Source organism: Abramis brama (assembly GCF_963993115.1).
Source record: "Abramis brama genome assembly, chromosome: 7".
NCBI lineage: Eukaryota > Metazoa > Chordata > Actinopteri > Cypriniformes > Leuciscidae > Abramis > Abramis brama.
This window is the reverse complement of record NC_139969.1, coordinates 4,737,304-4,757,307: the sequence shown is the minus strand read 5'-3', so window position 1 is coordinate 4,757,307 and position 20,004 is coordinate 4,737,304. Positions and strand designations below refer to the sequence as shown.

The 20,004-nt window shown below is 35.6% G+C and overlaps 1 protein-coding gene across 2 annotated transcripts; it reads left to right on the top strand.

Moving 5' to 3' along the window:
• Nucleotides 1–751: 751 nt before the first annotated feature.
• shda (Src homology 2 domain containing transforming protein D, a) lies at nt 752–13,660 on the top strand. Of its 2 annotated transcripts, XM_084119830.1 has the most exons (8): nt 752–869; nt 2,466–2,530; nt 2,727–3,063; nt 5,829–5,982; nt 6,220–6,417; nt 8,128–8,308; nt 9,427–9,546; nt 11,317–13,660. In XM_084119830.1, exons 3-8 carry the CDS (start codon nt 2,731–2,733, stop codon nt 11,501–11,503), a joined length of 1,173 nt encoding a protein of 390 aa, XP_083975956.1. In that variant the 5' UTR covers nt 752–869; nt 2,466–2,530; nt 2,727–2,730; the 3' UTR covers nt 11,504–13,660. The 2 variants fall into 2 exon arrangements, with proteins under 2 accessions (XP_083975956.1, XP_083975957.1); XM_084119831.1 differs by lacking the exons at nt 752–869; nt 2,466–2,530 and having other exon boundaries at nt 2,589–3,063.
• The last annotated feature ends 6,344 nt before the right edge of the window (nt 13,661–20,004 follow it).

Here is a 20,004-nt window from a genome sequence, read left to right as displayed (position 1 = left end):
TGTATCTGTTAATACTTGTATTTTTATTAACTTATGTTCACAAAGAAACTACTGTAAGAAATGTATTTCTCATTGTTAGTTAATGCATTAACTTACGCTAACAAATGAGACCTGAGTAATATTGATTAACTACATGTGTTTACTATGGGATGATGATAGGATTAAGGTTTGGTTCAAGGTTAGTTGCATGTAATTATGCCACATTTATAGTTATTGCTATAGTAAATACATGTAACGTGTGTTACCTTATTGTGTATCAAATATTTTTGACATTCTGCATTTAAATCGCAAATGGCACATTAGCAAGGTAACACTTGCTAATGTGATGTTAATGCAGTCTAATGTGTCAACACTTAATTGTTTACCATCTGGCATATTGATCCACCAAAGTGCTGGTGACCTTCTAACCTTACAATCTGACCTCTGTTTGCTGACGGAGAAGGTGTTTATGAGGTTTGGCGACGTGTATTGATCGGATCGTTTCTTTTTGTGGGTGGTTAACTAGAAGAAGCCCCTGTTTATATGCATTTAATTGCACTCAATCTCTTTATTTCACCTAAAACATGTATTTTCATAATAACTGCTTTGCAGACATGCTGCATTTTGCAGAATGCATGTAAAACAGCACGAGGCACCATGTGAAATGAAATGCCTCAGCAAGAACAAAGACAATGCAACTCTCCAGTGGGCTTTAACAACAAGTCAGTCGAGCTTATGTGATGTTCACCAGCTGAGCTGAGCTGCAACAACCATTGCAATCCGATGCAACTCATCCATCCATCTGCACGTGCACACGCTCCTCACTTTTTGAGATTTTCCTCACAGCTTCTTTATATACTCGCTTCCATCCATCCTTCCGTCATTGAGAGGTGAGTGTTTTGCAAATGTTTTGGGGGCATGTTTGTTTCGGAACTGTTTTTATGAGTTAAAACTGCCGTTTTAGATGAACAATTTGCACACGCTCCTCAGTGACTATCCATCGGGCTCGCGCGCTGCATAGTTAGCCAGCAAGCAATCCGGCTAACAAAACGCAGCTTAAATTTGTTGGTTTTTACTTTTGTGTTCCAAATGAATGCAGAATTCCACCTCTATATTCAATATACTCTAGTATTCGTGTATATAATCAGACTTGTCGACAAAGAAAGTGAAAATAATGTCGGTTGGCGAAGTTTAGAGATGTTAGCCAGCATGCTAACATTAGTTGTAATATATATTGACAGTTTTTGTATAATTTCAGTTTAAAATACGTAAATATCTTACTATTGTGTGTTGAGTTAAATGGGAACAGTAGGAAAGTGGGTGTGTACAGTTGGTGCATGTTTTTGTTTTGACAGGATTCTTTGAGTTGTGTGAGTGTGAAACTTTCTCTTTGAGTAATACTGAATTATATGTTTCCATGTATAAGAAATCATCGCCGTTATGTTTAATCTATGACCCAAGTACAAATGCATTAGCGTATAACCTGATCTACAGTAGATCAGGTTATACAGGCTTATCGCCTGTTCCACAGTATATGATATGATGTGTATTTTTAAAGGAACAGCTCACCCAAACCTTTTATTTACGCTAACGTGTATCCGTATTGTTTTCTTTCTTCCAAGGAAAACACAAAAAGTAGCTCTTACGCATAATGTGAGGGACTGACAACCTCAGTCACCATTCACTTTTGTTGCATAATTTTTCGTCCAATGAAGAATTGAGTTCTTCGGGTTTAAGAAGGTCATTAAAGGGTTAGTTCACCCAAAAATTAAAATTATCCCTCATTATTTACTCTCACCTCTATTTAATTACTCACCCTCAAGCCATCCTAGTTGTATATGACTTTATTTCAACCAAAGACTTATATAAAAAAAAATACCCTTGCTCTGCCAAGATAATGGGAGTGTATGGTACCATTTTTTAAGCCCAAAAAAGCGCATCCATCTATCATAAAAGTAATCTCTTTATGAACTTTTTGAAGCATCAAAGTTGTAGTTGCGTAGCTGTCAATGGAGTGTTCTGAAGATGAACAAAAGTCTTACGGGTTTGGAACGACAGGAGAGTAAGTAATTAATGACAGAATTGATTTTTTTTTGTTTTTGTGAACCCTTCAAGACCCCCTTCACCAGGGAGGATCAAATGAGCTCTCTGAAGTTTGTCCAAAGTCCTTATTAGAGCAAGTCAGCTCATTTGATCCTCCCTGATGAAGGGAAAAAACCCTTAAAGGGTTCACACACACACACACACAAAAAAAAACTGTCATTAATTACTTACTCTCCTGTCGTTCCAAACCTGTAAGGCTTTTATTCTTGAAAGAACAACTTGAGGATGAGTAAATGATGACATAATTTTCATTTTTGCGTGAACTATCCCTTTAATATGTCTTTTCTACTGGGGGCAGGTCTAGGGGTGGAAGCTTAAAATAATCCACATCTTTTTTGTTTTTCTCTTTGTTAATGTGTCATGACTGTGCTTCTGCTTTCCAGATCCATTTAATGCTACCAAATAGAAGTTGGATGTTCTAAAGGATCGATGCATTGGGGAAACTGAGGTGAGCTATTGCACAATATCATATCCTATGTGCCGTTTATTGACACACTGTGAGTAATAAGTAACTTATTGGTTAGGTGTTTCAAGATTTATGGATGGTGTTCCACGGAAGAACTAGGATAGAGGGATTTTTAGAGGCATAACAGCTCATTTATATATATATATTTGGATCTGTTTCCTTCTCGCGTTGGTCGTAGACCCATGGCAAAGTGGTTTAGAGATCACCTGAGTTTTGGCAGCAGGAAAGGACCGCCGCAGCCCCCGAAACCAGACTACACCGAAAGCGAGATCCTACGGGCCTACAGGGCTCAGAAAGAGCTGGACTTTGAGGACCCCTACGAACCCCCAGAGAACCGCGTGGTGAACGGCTCGGGGTCTTTGGAAGTGTTTCCCGCATTTGGCACAGTGCTGTCCAACGGCGTGGAGGTGAAGATTGTGTCTCCCAAACACAGACTGATAAAAGTGGAATCTCAGGAATTCGGGCGTAGCAAAGTACCGCTGAACATCGTGACCTTTGAGGAACCGCAGGCCCCTGTAAGTTATTGTTTTCTTAATATACAGAGAGCTTAAATGGGTCTTACTGGACTGTTATCAGAAAGAATGGAGTGTTTTGAAAGATATCCTGGGTTGATATTTAGAAAAATGTCTGGGATTAGACAAACACCTCTTCAGAAAGTATAAAAATGTAGTTGAGTAATATGCTATGTTTTTTAATGGAGAATTGTGGTTTTTAAGCACTTCATCTTTCTAATGATCATCATAATGTCAAGTAAACTTGAGTTTGTTTATGTGAAAGTGATTTATTGGTGGTTTTATATGGCCTGTAAAGAGCCTCCAGTCAACTTCTGTCATCATGAATGGATCATTACACCACAGATCAGGTGGTTATTATGAGCGTGGCAGAGATTGATTACATTAATGTGTGATTCTTTTAGAGTAGATCTGATTGGTTCACGTGTGAACGAGTTTTGCGGATGTCATAACAAACCAACCCAGACGCACGATTCTGCCGTGTTTCCAGAGCTTGCCCGGGTGACGATTGTCTTGTCGGAGATGAAGGGTGGGGGAATAGGGAATCCATTTCATTAACCCAAATACATTTAATCCCAATGGCTGCGGGTTATAGACTATCACACACCACCATTCTTGTTTCAATCGTCTTGTATTTCTTTAGGGAAACAAAAGAGCAAAATGCTCTTTTCTGTACAACGGAAGCATAATGTGATCGTGACTGTCAATCATTAGAAAGGACAAAAAGCACTATAAAAGAAGTCCTTTTGGCTCGTGCGCTGTATTTCAGGTCATTTTAACTATTATTTATATACTATTACATTGTTTATTAAAATTTATTAATTTTAAATGGCTTTTATTGTTATATTTTTTCAGGTTTTGTTTTAATTTGTTTAATTGTTAGTTGTTTTGTTATTTGCTTTTGTCATTTTTATAAATTGTTTAAAATCTTAATTGTTTTCTTTAAATTTTTCATCTAATATTAAAATTTTCTTTTAACTTCACATAATTTTTAAGGGTGTGTTCACACTTGTAGTTCAGTTCTCTTGGTCCATTTAGTCCGGACCAAAAAATACAATTATACATTTAGTCCTGATTCATTTAGTATTCACACTGTAATTTTTAAGACAGAACCTAAAGATTAAAAAAAAAACTGCTTTTATGATATTTTGCGACGGAACTTGTCAAACATCCAGAACAATGCTGTGTTTTGGGCTAAATGCGCTTGTGCATAGCTACATATGATGAAGCTGAGAACTCGTGAAGAGCTTATAAATGCGTAAAGGAGTCAAAACAGCGGCAGGGATCCCTCTGTCACACACAGATTTGCAGTGAGGAGAGCGAGTTCTGCAGCAAGTTCTGATGCCTGAACTGAACTGTGATGGGAAACATCACGATTATGATGAGAAAAAACAGGTCATGGTCCGCTTGTTTGGTGCGCACCAGGGTTCAGATGGTAGTGTTTATTCAAATGAACAGAGCAATCACACCAGAGTTTGTTTTAATCGAAATCTTAAAGATTTAGTTAACAATTAAGTCATATGATAATCTTTGTTTGAGAGACTAATAATCTTCTCCTCTGGCATAGCTCTCAAACTTCATTCAGGCATGTGCACATCAAACATCTTGCCTGAAGATATGCGAAGGGTAATATGTGCTGAAGGAGACTTTACAAGATCTTGGTCAAAAATGTATGGAAATAACATCACAACATGTATTTCCATCAAGAGGTGCATCAATATTTGGTCCAGATCTTGTATTGACAATGCAAGAGTCCAGCACTCGGTAAAGTCTCCTCCAGCACATCCCAGAGACTTTCAATGAATTTAAGATCTGGACTCAGAGGATCATCAATTCATGTGTGAAAATGATTCTTCATGATCCTCAGAACCATTCTTTCACAGTTTGATCCTTATAAATTTTGACATTGTCATCCTGGAATATGGCCATGATGTGTCTTCCTACATGGGTGTTTAAGAAATGAAAATCTACACACTCCATCAGTTAGGGTTAGAGGAACTGTAGCCAAACATATAACATGCTAGAAACATAATAATCACTGCAATAATGATCCAATCGTAGACTCTTAAGTATTTGCCTGTTTAAATCCAAACAGCGACTTTGTTTTTGCTGGACAGTGTAGAAAACAAGTTGAATGGACTGCTTTTATGGCAACTTTTGGAGTCTGAGAGCTCCACTTTCATTTCATGGAAAAGAGCATCATGAACATCCTGCTAAACGGTTTCCTCCTTAGCCAATCTTATTTTGTAAAACAATAAATGTATGTATTTGTGAATTATATTTTGCAAATGCCTTAGTTTTGAGACTATTTATCTCCATATTCAGAATACTTTTGCTATGTAATGTGAAGTAGGGCTGGCCGATGTAGGTCAAAACACAATATCTTGATATTATTTAGCCTTTTGATGATATTTGATGTGTATTTTTGCTCTAAAATACTGTGTTATTTTAGTATATTACAGTTTTTTTATATTTTGAATTGATTTTGGAGTTTTTTATTGTTTTTTTAATGTTTTTTATTATTTTCATTTAAATTTTAATTATTTTAGTACATCTAGTAAAAGTAAATGAAATTGCTTTGGCAACTAAAGTTTTCTTTAATTTATTTCACTTAAGTATCAAAAATGGTTTTAGGTTTAGTTAACTAATCTAAACTAAAATCTTCATGAGCATCTACATGATCTGCGTAAAGCACTGCAGTTGTCCTCGTTTCTGATTCTCGATCACTCAGACATCACTCAACCCTCGTTCCTTGTTCTTTTCCCCAGGTGGTTCCCTCAGCTCCTGTGGTCGGGGAGACGGATTACTCGGACCCGTTTGACGCCAGGCCAGACCCGCGGCCCAGACCCGGCTGGGAGCAGAACGCTGTAGAAGCCTCCAGCAGTTACATGGAGCCGTTTGAGGCCCAGCGGTTCATAAGCGGTACAGTAGTTCCCTGCTGGATCTCTCATCATTTAAGAGATGTGAAAATATGCCAAAGAGAGCTTTTATTCAGCCATTGATATTCCAGTCCGTTTAATTTGTGGTCTGGTCTGTGGTATGTGTCCTTTTTGCATGTTCTTCAAAGCTTGACAATTCCAGTCCTCATTCACTCTCATAATACACAACGCCATATCGTCGTGTCATCTGGTGCTAATGACTGTGTTTGATGTTGTTCAGAGCTCCAGCACAGCTCAGATGGGGGCAGGAGCAGCCCGCAGCTCTACGACAGTCCGTATGAGGACAGGTTTCGGCCCCGGGAGGCCGCCGCAGAGGGCGAGAGAGAGAGCCATCTGCCCCAGGATGACGAGAGGCCCGCCGATGAGTACGACCAGCCCTGGGAGTGGAAGAAGGAGAACATCTCCAAAGCCTTCGCTGGTAAGATGTAGCACTGGGCTCTGTTCCACAACAGTACATTTTCATACTTTTGACAATGTGGTTTTCTACTCTGCAAGCAGGGTCCAAAATTATCAGTCGCCAAGTAGCAAATGCGAGTATATGAAACGGAGTCGGTCGGTAACAGTTCGCACAGTTTTCTGCCAAAATAAAACCTCTGGTTTAGCATTTGAAAGCAAATAAATTGAGATGTCCTTAAATATTAGAATTTTAATTTACTGTTGTATACAATAACATTATTAATAAATACTCAGTTTATTATTGCGTGATTTGTGTAATTTAAAAATAATGAATACACATAAAATATGAAATACAAATATTATTATACAAAATAATAATAAATACTCAATTTATTGTTGCATTGATTGTTTACTTGATTGTATAGCATGCTTGATTGTATTATTGCAGTAGTAATAGTTCTTTATTGATTTGTGTAGTTTAAAAATAAAAAAATAAATAATAATTATGATTATAATATTAATAAAATAATAAATAAACCATATTATTATTATTATTAATTATAAATACTCAATTTACTGTTGCATTGATTGTTTACTTGATAGAATTATAGTAGTAGTAATATTGTGTACATAATTGAATAATAATACATTTATTAATTATAGACTATTAAATAATTTAAAAACGATTTTTATTATTACTTGTTTATTTCCCAAAACCTTCTGGCCTAAGTATTAGTTTTAATAGTAGCTGTATGTTTTTTAATGAACTGTTTTGTGGCCAATTTAAAATATATATATTTTTGGCCAGTACATTTTCTCAAGTCACCGGCCGTTGGCACGTTGGTTTTGAACCGTGATTTAACGCATCAACGGATTAATCGTTAAGCACAGATTACAGTCTGTCTTTTATCTTGCACGTGAGGAAGGAAGATTTCTATTCTGTTGGATTTTCTTGTGAGGAGAGGGATGTGGGGCACACGATAGGTGGAGACCAGAAGAGAGGAGCAGTCGTGCAGAAAGATCAGCGTCACACACACACACACACACACTCAGATCGTCATTTCACCACTTCTGATCAGATTGCCAGTTGCATATGGATTGCTCATGCTCTGTCACACAAACATGACAAGAGCTTCTCATAATGGCAGAGAGGGAGCAGGAATCCTCCACTGCTGCTCTACGGTAACTCACAGCAGGAACAGCTGTGCTGACAAAGAGCAAATAGTAAAGAGTAATAGTGAAAACAATATTCACTATTATCACTCTTATTAATGCTTATTCTATACTCAGTTAGTGATTTGACTCTCATGGCAAGTATTAACGTTAATGCATCTGTAACTCGTCTTGCATTGTTTGTACTATGGACACGACTTTTGCTTATATCTGATACTAAACATATAATAAACGTGAATTTTGTTTTGCAAAATTCTTTTTTTTTGCAAAAAAGTAGGGGAGTTATGCTTTATTGTCATAAAAAGATGTAATTTCAAATATAATTGTAATGTAATGTAATGTAATTACTGTATAAATTAATGCATTTATTTTTATGATTACAACTCAGTAATGATGCTGAAAATTCAGCTTTGCATCACAGGAATAAATTACATTTTATAATATATTAAAATAGAAAACATTTATTTTAAATTGCAATAATATTAATGGTTTTGATCATCAGAAAGAGGAACAGACCGTAAAGCTGACCTGTAGTGTGTTTGTAATGTTTGTTTTGTAGTGACGTTTGAAGCGGGAGACTGGGATCAGTGTACTCTGCCCTGTGACGATTCCCTGAGGAAAGCCGGAGTGTCCAGAATCAGTCCAGCGTCCAGCAGAGCCACCATCCTGAGCAAGACCAGCAACTCCCACTGCATCCTGGGTGAGAGGGTGGACCCCACACTGGCCCTGGAGAAACAGGTGTAGGTATTCACATCTGCAAATCTGAGATCTATCTATCTATCTATCTATATTATCTATCTATCTATCTAATCTATCTATATTATCTATCTATCTATATTATCTATCTATATTATCTATCTATCTATATTATCTATCTATATTATCTATCTATCTATATTATCTATCTATCTGTCTATATTATCTATCTATCTATCTATCTATCTATCTATCTATCTATACTATCTATCTATACTATCTATCTATCTATAGCCCCTTTCACACAGAGATTCCGGAAAATACACGGATAAAGTGACCCGGGATTTGACCCGGGTTCGTTTGATTTTGGTTCATTCACACTGCCAGTGATTTTCCGGAATCAGAGAGTGCGTTCACACACAAGCCGTAAAAATCCCGTAAAGACACGTGACATTGACGTGACTTTAATGTCTCAGCAGCGTCCGAAGTTTGCTTATGAGCTGCGATTTCCCTCTCGAGAAACCACGCTTGTGCATTTTTTTCTCTGATTCGATCATAAACTTGCGCATTACGTACCAATTCACAGCTGGCGAAATCGTCATCACTACGACACGGCATTATTACGGCTTTTGTTCACACAGCGCGCGTTCCGGGACTGAACACGGCAATGTTACTAGGTCCCCAACCCGGCATCGATCCCGGCATTAATCCCGGGTCGTGTTTGCTTTCACACAGAAGGCGCTCTGGCAATTTGCCGGCAATTTCCCGGGTTCAAAGCGCTGTGTGAAAGGGGCTTATCTGTCTGTCTGTCTGTCTGTCTGTCTGTCTCTCTGTCTATTCTTTCTGTCTGTCTATTTCCATCCATTACATTTGTTTTATTTTTTATGTTTTAATTATTTAGCTTAATTATGTGTGTATTCTAATTTGGTCAAATAAGTTGTATTCAATCTCTCTGCATTTTCAAATAACAGAAACACTTCAGTTATGAGTATTGTGAAATGTTCCAGGTATTTGTATCTTCTGCTGAATATATTGTATCATGAAAACCCTAGTAGTGACCCGTGTGTGTGTGTGTGTGTGTGTGTGTGTGTGTGTGTGTGTGTGTGTGTGTGTGTGTGTGTGTGTGTGTGTGTGTGTGTGTGTGTGTGTGTGTGTTTTTTAGGTGGTACCATGGTGCATTGACACGCTCAGAAGCCGAATCTCTGCTCACGCTCTGTAAGGAGTGCAGTTATCTGGTGAGGAAAAGCCAGACCATCCGAAACGACTATTCGCTCTCTCTCAGGTAAACTCACTGTAAGAACCCAATAAACTGATGCAGTGACATCATTTCAGTTAAAGTTTACTCATTTCTTCTGAAGTACACAGTGCTGTTCTTCTTATTTTCATATCCCGTTCTGCTGCAAATCAAAGTCTGTGTTGTGAGTCATTTGAGAGTAGAAAATGGCTGCTGTTTTCTGTTTCTCTCTTTCAGTGTGGTATAATTGTCCATTAAAATGTCCACTGTTTTATACTGTCTGTTGTGATTGTTTTCAGAGGTATAATAACTGAAGTACGTGTCCCATATTCGCTTTTGTTTCATGAAACAGTTGGAGTCATTTGTCTCTAAAAATAGCACAAATTGTTCCTGCTAAACTAGGTTCATGTTTCTGCGTCTGCGTCTTTGCCAAATGTTTAAGTGGTTATTAAGGCCAGAGTCTTTAGTGTTTCTGTGTACGCAAAACACATGACCACCGTTAATATTTACAGGTTTATGAAAATCCACATAAACAATCTAAATGGAACATTTGATTTTAAGATTTTATGACGATTTTCTGATTTAAATTTTGATAATGTAATCCAAGATGTTCATTGAAGGAAGGCCCAGAATATCTGAGGCTGGTTTTGTTTGGACTTAGGCCAGTAAGCAACCACCTAGCAACCAGCCTGAACACCTTAGCAACCACATAGCAATCCCCTAGCAGCCATCTGGGTTTTTTTCCCCCTCATGCTTTGTTCTTCTGTAACTACCTTGATATTTTCCTGCTGGAAAGGGAAGTTACATCTAATTATTCTGGTTGAATGTGTAATTTATTCAGGTTTGAGGTGTTTTGTGTGGGTGTGAATGTGTTAAGCATGCTATTAATAATGTAGTGCCCACTAAAAAGCATGGCTGTGGGTATAGGTGTGAGCAGAATTACCAAAATCGTACATCATGGTGTGCATCTTTTATGTAAGATTTGTTTTATGTAACATTTTTAAGTTTTTTAAATGATATAATTCACCATATAGTTTTTTTATGTTGTTGTTTTTTGCGAAAAAAAAACAAAAAAAAAAACTTTATTTTAAGGTGGCATAGTTACCACATGTCCTTACTATAGTAATAACAGTAAATTATGCATAATTACAAGTACCTAACCCTAACCGTAACTATAGTAAGTAGATGTGGTTAATTAGCTAATATTACTAGGAAGTACAGTGTAACTGTCACCTTAAAATAAAGTGTAAACAAAAAATGTATTCATGTTGTAATGACCTTTTTATGAATGATCCGGTGAATTTAATACTTTACAAATGAAATTCGCTTCATCTCATTTAATTATTTTCCCTTTTTTGCAATGCATATCTCCACATTTCTTTACTGATTTCACTTCAGGGTTATTTTAGTATTATTTCTATACTTTTATAGTATTTATTAATATCTTGATTAGCGTTTATTTCATCTTAAGTTTTAGTCATTTTATGTGCTTTTTTTTTCCATTTTTGTTTTGTATTTGTATGTAACTTAAATTTTATTCAAGTTTTATTTATTTCACTTAGTTGCCAAGGCAGGCAAACTTGTCATATTTACATTGGATTTTATTTCAGCTTTATTTCATCTAAATAAAATGATTTTCAATAGTTTTAGGTCACACTCACAACAGCAACACTATTTCACTTGACATTCAGCATAGCATTGTGTAAACAGTATAGCGCAATCTCTACCAGCTGACACATTTCTACCGTTGCATTGCATGCCATGGAAAAGCAACATGCAAACTCAATGGCTTTGTCTCTCTGTCTCGCCTCTCTGCAGGAGCTGTCACGGGTTCATGCACATGAAGTTCTCGCGGTCTCGTGATGGGAAGTTCATCCTGGGAGAGAACAGTCCTCCGTTCGACTCCATCCCTGAAGTCATTCATTACTACACCACAAACAAACTGCCCATCCGCGGAGCCGAACACCTGTCTCTGCTCTTCCCGGTGCTGGTGCAGACGCTCTGAGGCCACACACACTCACTCACACACGCTCACACACACACTCAGGGCTTAACTCAGATGACTACTTTAGTGCTTCATTTTCAATCACACATCGAAGGCTTGAGCAGATCTTTGAGAGTTTGATTTGTGTTCGGAGTGCGCGTTTGATTTTTTCCGGAGCGTGATCGAAACCAACCCTGGTGCGAACGGAAACACAGTGGGCTTGTAATGACGCTGTATTGATGTGCGACACGCATATGAAGAATATTCTCACTGGACTTTAATGCTTTTTTGCATCACTGTGGGAACTGCAATATTTGTTTTCTGCTCCAAACTCTTCAAATAATAGATTTAAGATTTGAGGATTAAATGTAAACTGACCAAAGTATTTATAGAGATTTACAATACTAAAAAAAGCAATGATGTACACTACAAAGAGGTCCTTGTTTTCAAAAGTGAAATAATTCACCCAAAATGACGATTCTGTCATCATTTACTCATCCTCGTGTCGTTCCAAAGGAGATATTTTGAATGCTTTTTAAGCTGCTCTTTTCCATGCAATGAAATTGAATGATGACCGTGGCTGTTAAGCACTAAAAAGGGCAAAATCATCATAAATATAGTCCATATGACTTGTGCACAATACTCCAAGTCTTTTGAAGTCATATAGTAGCTTTGTATGTGGAAAACAGCACAAATTTTAGTTGTTATTCATAAATCTTTCATTATGTCGCATTTTTTGTTTCCTCAAATTCAAACTTAAGGCAGAGGGAAAGATACAAATAACAACTTAAAATTTGCACTGTTGATAAATAGTTGAAATTGACATACATGGTCATAATTATGAGATAAAAAGTTGATAAGAATAAGATAAGTCAATTCTGACAAGTCAGGGTTTTTTTGGCAATTATGACTTGTCATAATTTAGACTCTATCTCATGTAGACTTTTTATGTCATAGTTATTAACACCATAATTTTAGTTATGTACATTTTTCATACTATGTTGCAGCTCTCAATACTCATTTGCATTTCTGCGTTAATAAAACTAGGGCAGAGGGAAAGATACAAATAACTTCAATTTTGGTCCGTTGATAAAGTTGAAATTGACACAAAATCATGATAAGATTTAAGTTTGCAGTTCAGCCATAATTAACATTTGAAAAAATTATGCCATATAAAAATTATGACGTAATAAAAAGTTGAAACTTCAAATCTTAGCTTCAAAAGTCATATGGACTACATTTATGGTGCTTTTTTAGAGCTTAACTGCGATGGTCACAATCCATTTTCATTGTATTGTACATTTACTAATATTCTACTAAATTTCTGCCTTTCTGTTCCATGATATAAAATCATGCTGGTCTGGAACGACATGAGGGTGAGTGAATAATGACCGAATTTTAATTTTGAGTGACTGTAGGTGAAAATGAGTGCTTCTCTTTAGGAACAGGAACAGGAAAGCGGTCCTTGACTTCCTTTTGTCAGTAACTAGAAGCGATGAATCATGGTCTAATGCTAAGGGAAGTGAGGATACGACACTGGAATGTTCCGAATGTGACTTTCACTCGTCCGGATGGCCATCTGCACAGAGATTTGTTCTGCTCCCAGAATCCCAGGCGGCAGAGGATGATGAAAACAGGAAGTGATGTACTCAGACCATCTAATGCTGCACTTTCATTGGCTTCAGTGCTCCGGTCTTGTTGTATGACAGGAAGCAGTCTTCATTACTGTGGTTTTTCGCTTCACTTAAGGCTGCTGTCACAATGCGACCCATCATGATCCCGCTCAGTGCCGTCGGGTCGTTTCCGAGGACTTCTTAGCAATACTTAAAGCTTCATGAGTGACCTTACATGGACTGTTATCTAGGTTAACGTGATGTTTGAAATAAGGTCAGTTTGACCACGTCCCCCAGAATCATAAACCACTACTGTTAAATTCTCCTCTGAAGAAACACAATCTCCCACTCTATAGTGTATGTTATGATAAACAGCTTTCATATTAAGGGATTTGGGATTGGTTTACTTGCACGTGACACACACTACTGCATTTTGACTTGCTATAGAGATCCACACGGTAGATAATGTTTTGTTATGATGACTGTACTTTTAGTGAGTTTATGGGTTTTTTCTATTTGCTGTTTTCCAGCTTTTCTTTGGAATAAAATAGGAGGGTTTTTTTTTTTCATAAAAAAAATGAAGTGTGTTGAATTATTATCCCATGTTACGGTTGAATCCAGACTGGATGTGACATTACTGGGCTGAAGGGAGAAGCAGAAGGCAGCGAAAGGGTCCTGCCTTATAAAGCGTTCATGCAACACTGTAAAAAATAGGTCAGGCCTCCGCCATGTGACCGAGCTTATACACACTCTGTTGTTGACTCTGAGCTCTAACGCTTCTGGGTATGTGTGTGTTATGAGACTCAGGCTCAACACGGCTGATTTATGCTGTCAAGACTGAAATGACATCTGAAATGTTTCTCATATCTGAAGATGATAAGAACCAGCTCTGTGACTGTTTTAAAGCGCCATCTATTAGTTTGCTCTTGATGTATGGTTTGTTAGGATATGACCGTATTTGGCCGAGATACAATTATTTGAAAATCTGGAATCTGAGGGTGCAAAAAAATCAAAACATTGAGAAAATCGCCTTCAAAGTTGTTCATTTATGTTCGCGCTTTTGCTGCATTCACTCACAAAAATAAATGTTTTATATATTTACGGTAGGAAATTTACAAAATATCTTAATGGAACATGATCTTTACTTAATATTCTAATGATTTTTGACATAAAAGAAAAATCGATCATTTTGAGCCATACAGTGTATTGTTGGCTATTGCCACAAATATACCCGTGCGACATGTGACTGGTTTTGTGGTCCAGGGTCACATATGTGGTGTTTAAACTACATATCTTGATGTATTTAAAAACCGATATAAGCAGCAAATACAATGACAAGTAGGATAACGTTGGAAAATTATCAGTAATAAGTAATGGGGAATGAAAGTCAAGAAAAATCGTGCTTTGCAAAATTATAATTGTCATAAAAATTAAAAATTATGAAATACTAAGATAAGTCGAAATTATGACGAGAAGTCGAAACTGAGATAAAAAGTCATAATTATGGCAAAAATCAAAACTATGACAGTAATAATGATGACATTATTGCAAGTCGAAATGAATGGTCAAAATTGACACAAATAATAAGAGAAAATAATTGAGATAAAAATCAAATGACAATCAAAATTATGAGTAAAAATTTGACAGTAATACAAATTTAAATTATAAGATGAAGGCATTTTTGTCAGTGACTGCATAATAATGATTTAGTATCTCATAGTTTTGACTTTTTTTCATAAATATAACGTTTTGTTATAATTATGATCTGCCAAAGCATTTTTTTCTTTATAAGATAAGTCGAAATTTAGACAACAGTCATGATTATGACAGTACTAATATGGCACAAAACTAAGACAGTAATAATTATGGCACAAGTTGAAATTGTGAGATACTAAATCATAATTGAGCTATAAATTAATTGACATTCATAAAAAAATTATGAGATCAATTGAAGTCAATTTTTGTCAGTGACTTTGCATAATTATAACTTAGTATCAGGGTTTTTTTTAAAACTTTTTGTCATGAATTTAACATTTTGTCAAAATTATGATCTAGCAAAGCATTTTTTTCTTAATTATGATTAAAATCGAAATTATGACATGTCAAAAATGAGTCATAATTGTGACAAAACAAAACTAATGACATTACTGCAAAAGTTTAAATTAATGGTTAAAATTGACACTAGTAATAAGTAAAAAATTATGAGATAATCATAAATGAGATAAAAAAATAAAATCATGACAAATGCAAAATTATGATGTACTAATAAAAAGTATGTCATAATTATGAGGTCAATGGCTTGAGTCACAGTTATGACATTTTATGTCATAATTATGATTTATGATTTACCAAAGGCTTCTGAAAAGATGGCAACATGCAGGTGTGATTTGCTTGTCTCATGATCATAGAAACATTCTGCCATGCTGTCCTGAGGAATCCAGTGCCAACATTGTCCCGAGTGAGTCACACTGTAAAGAACCCGTCCTGCATCCTTGCATTGTGTTATTGTGTTATTGTCGGTATGCTGAGAATGTCTTGCTGCATCACTGTCCGCTTGACAAGATGAAATAGTCATTATGTTTATTATAATACTGTTTACATTTGGGTAGTTGACATGCTGCACTCTATCTAAACTATTTTAAACAGAATTTTGTTATTTATTATTATTATTAATTATCATTATACAACAATTATAAACTAGTGAAGGCAAAAGGTGATTAAAATTGCGAAAAAATAAAAGGCATTATGACATAGTAGGTCTAGGATATACATTTTCCCATAAACATTCATATAACTTTAATCCTAAAATGTTGATGGATGTTACACTTCAACTACTTATTAATGTGTTTTTGTTTTTGTTTTGTTTTGTTTTTTCGTGTAAATTGGGGGTTGATATTGAGTTGGTTATTTATAATGTTGTTTGTAATATTTGTTTTCTGATTAATATTCCTTGTGCTGTAACTTCATTCGTGTGTGTGTGTGTGTGTGTGTGTGTGTGTAAATGTACTGTTTACTGAAGCTGGAACATTTCAACAGCGTCGGGTCAAAGAAAATTCCTGGACAACCACCAGGAAACCACCTTGATCACCACGGCAACAGCTGATCCTTTCGGCCTGATAGACCAGAAAAGGGCAACCGAAGGGTGTGGACAAGTTAGACTTTCTGCACAATTACTACCGTATAAATGAAGGTAATCATGATGAAAATAATTCAGCACTATTTGATGAACAGAAAGTTCAAAAAATTTAATTGAAATAGAAATATTTTTGTAACATGATAAATGTATTTACTGTCGCTTGTGATCAGTTTAATTATTTATTTTTTTAATCTTACTCTAAACATTTGAATGTTTGTAAGGTTTTTATGAAGAATATGAAGCTGCACAACTGTTTTCAACATTCATAATAATCATAAATGTGTCTTGAGCAGCAAATCATCATATTATACTGATTTCTGAAGGATCATGTGACACTGAAGACTGGAGTAATGATGCTGAAAATTCAGCTTTGATCACAGGAATAAATTACACTTTACTATATATTCATGTATAAAACAGCTATTTTAAATTAAAATAATATTTCATAATATAACTATTTTTGATCAAATATATACAGCCTTGGTGAGCATGAGAGAAAAACAGAAAGAAAAGAAATTATTCAAAACTGTTTTCTGTCAGTGTAGGTGCTGTAATAGATTATTACTGGTGTTTGTTAAGCAGCATCATTATTATTATTGCTCTAAACCCAAACTATTAAACTTCTCTTGCGATGTTTGTGCTACAAAGAGGACGACACCTCAAATCATGCTTTTAAAGGGGTAGTTGATTATGATTTCACTTTTCTAACTTTAGTTAGTGTGTAATGTTGCTGTTTGAGCATAAACAACATCTGCAAAGTTACAATCAAAGTTCAAAGCAAAGGGAGATATTTGCTTTTACAGAAATCGCTTTTTAAGGACTACAACAAACGGCTGGTAGAGACTACACAACATTCCTCCCGGGTTAGTGACATCACTAACCCTAGAATTTACATAAACCCCGCCCTCTGAACGCGATTTATAGATTATCAAGACAGAATATGCTAATCAATGACTAGAAGATAACTACACATAAGCTACATAAATTCATCAACTAACCATTCAGAAATGTCCTGTTGCTTCTACATGTTGTCACTTCTTCTTGAGTCTCTCCATCATTGTCTGAATCCGGTTTGAACATAAAAGACTAAAAGTTTTTGAAATTTTCAGTGCATGTCTGTGTGAGTGCAAGCTCTTGAAGCTCCGCCCCCTGTGCCGGGAGCAGCAGCTCATTTGAATTTAAAGGAACAGACACAAAAACGGTGCGTTTTTGCTCACCCTCAAAAAGTGACAATTTTAACATGCTATATAAAAATATCTGTGGGGTATTTTGAGCTAAAACTTCACATACACACTCTGGGGACATCAGAGACTTATTTTACATCTTGTGAAAAGAGCATTATATCACCCCTTTAAACAATCACTCTGAAGACTGCATCATGATTGTGACTTCTGTACAGGTACACATCTTCATTTTCTGTATGTTTAAAGATCAAGTACTTGAATTTGATAAAGGATGAGGTTTACATGTGAATGTATTATGCCTGACCATAAATCACATTTTGCAGTTTTTTCCTTGAGGAATTATATATATTTTGAAGAATGTCGGTAACCCAACAGTTGATGCATTGGCCAATTTGGCCCCACTGGCATACTATAGAAGTCCATCAACTGTATGGTTACTCATATTCTTCCAAATACCTGCTGTTGTGTTCAGCAGAAGAAAGAAACTCATACAAAGTTTGGAACAACTTGAGGGCGAGTAAATGATGACAGAACTTTACATTTTTGGGTGAACTATCCCTTTAATGCCTTTGTGGATTTTACTCTAGAAAAATGTAATATTTCACCCTGGTAATGCATTATCGAGCAAGACAAATACAGTGGTAAATATTTAGCATGTGTCTACATGTACAGTGATTTCTGCTCATCTGGCATACTTCAGCATGTTGAAACACACTGATGTTCAGAGTTTTTCCCTGCAGCGATAGTACAGCTCTTTTCTCAAGAACCTTATCATAACATTCACCTTTATTCTTCAAAGATCTTTAAAGGATCCAAAGATTCACATGGATTTAACAAGCTTAATGGTGTAGCAGATTCTGTTTATGTCCTCATTATGATGTGATAATGGTATGATTCAGCAAAGAACCCTCTTTATTTTAGGAATTAGGGTTCTTGTGTCCTGTTGGGATTGATTTACGATGTACATTATCCAACTTATTACATTGATACTTAATATTATCCAGCTTATTGCACAAATAGACATGAAATATTGCAATGAGTTAAATTTATTTTACTACATTTACCTTGTGAAAATAAGTGCACTTAAATGTATTGAATCTGTACTTAAAGTGTGCTTCAAATCTTAAGTGTATAATAAAAAATACAAAAAACTCTTGCAGATAATATATTAATGAAATAAAAGGCCACTTAAGTGTGTGTACACTAAAAAATTTGGATTAAATGTTTTCCATTGCTTTAACTCATCAAAATAAGTTTTAAGTTAAACAACACTCAACTCATTTTTTAAAGTCAGTTTAATGTAATTTAAGATGATATGACTTAAAAATCGAAGTTGATTGTACTTAAAAATTAAAAAGGCAGCAACTTTTTACACAGTTTTAAATGTACACTTTGTAACAGTCACATTAAAAGTTTTATTTTAAAGTACATCATAAATCATTGCTTTAATATGTTGTCATGCTTTAAATATATATACTTGTTTTGATGATTATTGTAACATATTTATTTATTTTTAAAATTCCTTTTAAATGTACTAAATTGCAACTTCATTACAAATATATTTAAAAACAAGTTTCAGTAGAAATTGCATTAAAGTAGGTAAATTCAGGATAATTGGGACATTTTTTCCCCAGACGTCTCAGTGGCACAAAGCGTCCCAAATTACTTAATTGGCCTATAAGTAAAATACAGGTGAATTCAGCTAAATTTGGACACTTGTTGCCTCTCAGATGACTGGGGGAAAAAATGTCCCAATTATCCATTTATCTATATTTTACTTTATCATAAACGCTTGTCAAACTATTTCAAACGCTATTTCAAACACAATAGAAGTAATTTTGAAATTGCATACTTAAATGGGTCAAAAAGCATTCTTATGTTAAACTAAATGCATTATGTAATTAAACAATAATAATTTTATATTTAATTGTAAATAACATGCAATTAAGAGTCCGAAAACATTACATTCCACACTTTTTCAAAGTGTACTTCTTTTTCACAAGGGAGGAGACCATGATGTGAAACTAGCACAGTGATCTTTTACCACTTTAGAGGTCACTGTACAAACATTGTATAGTGCGTTTGACCAATCCGAATATGATATAAATGTTCAGTTGAGTTTGCAGGAGGTGCAGTGAGATCTGAATGAAAGAGGACACACACAGCTGCTGATGGCCTTCTTGTCTGATGCATTTGTGTTTTTCTAATCTCCAGCATTGTGCTCGTGGTTCACCCTCTGCTGGGCTCAGTTACCAGTCTAACATTTGACTTTGGTGATCATTACGCAAGCTAAGCTCTGACTCCCATGTGCTGCTGTGCTGGAGCTCTCACACACTGACACTGTTATTTATCTGCAGCTCCTCCCCGCGTGAGCAGAATTAGCTACACCTCAAACTGTTTACAAACTGTTTATTTCATGCAAGTCAAGTGAATTGATTTTATTTTCATTTAATTAATTATCTTGGGGTCTGTATTTTGCATCCCTAAAGTGAGTCAAATTGCATACATGTCTGTTTTCTCTAGCTGTGGTTATGTATGTTGGTTTCACTTCACAACTTTGTCCAAATTGAAACTGTAATATAATCATAT

Excerpts from the sequence above, each read along its gene's own strand:
- shda (XM_084119830.1), top strand. The coding sequence starts at position 2,731 with ATGGCAAAGTGGTTTAGAGATCACCTGAGTTTTGGCAGCAGGAAAGGA. Across the intron at positions 5,983-6,219 it reads GGCCCAGCGGTTCATAAGCG|AGCTCCAGCACAGCTCAGAT; the intron begins GTACAGTAGTTC and ends GATGTTGTTCAG. Across the intron at positions 9,547-11,316 it reads GACTATTCGCTCTCTCTCAG|GAGCTGTCACGGGTTCATGC; the intron begins GTAAACTCACTG and ends GCCTCTCTGCAG.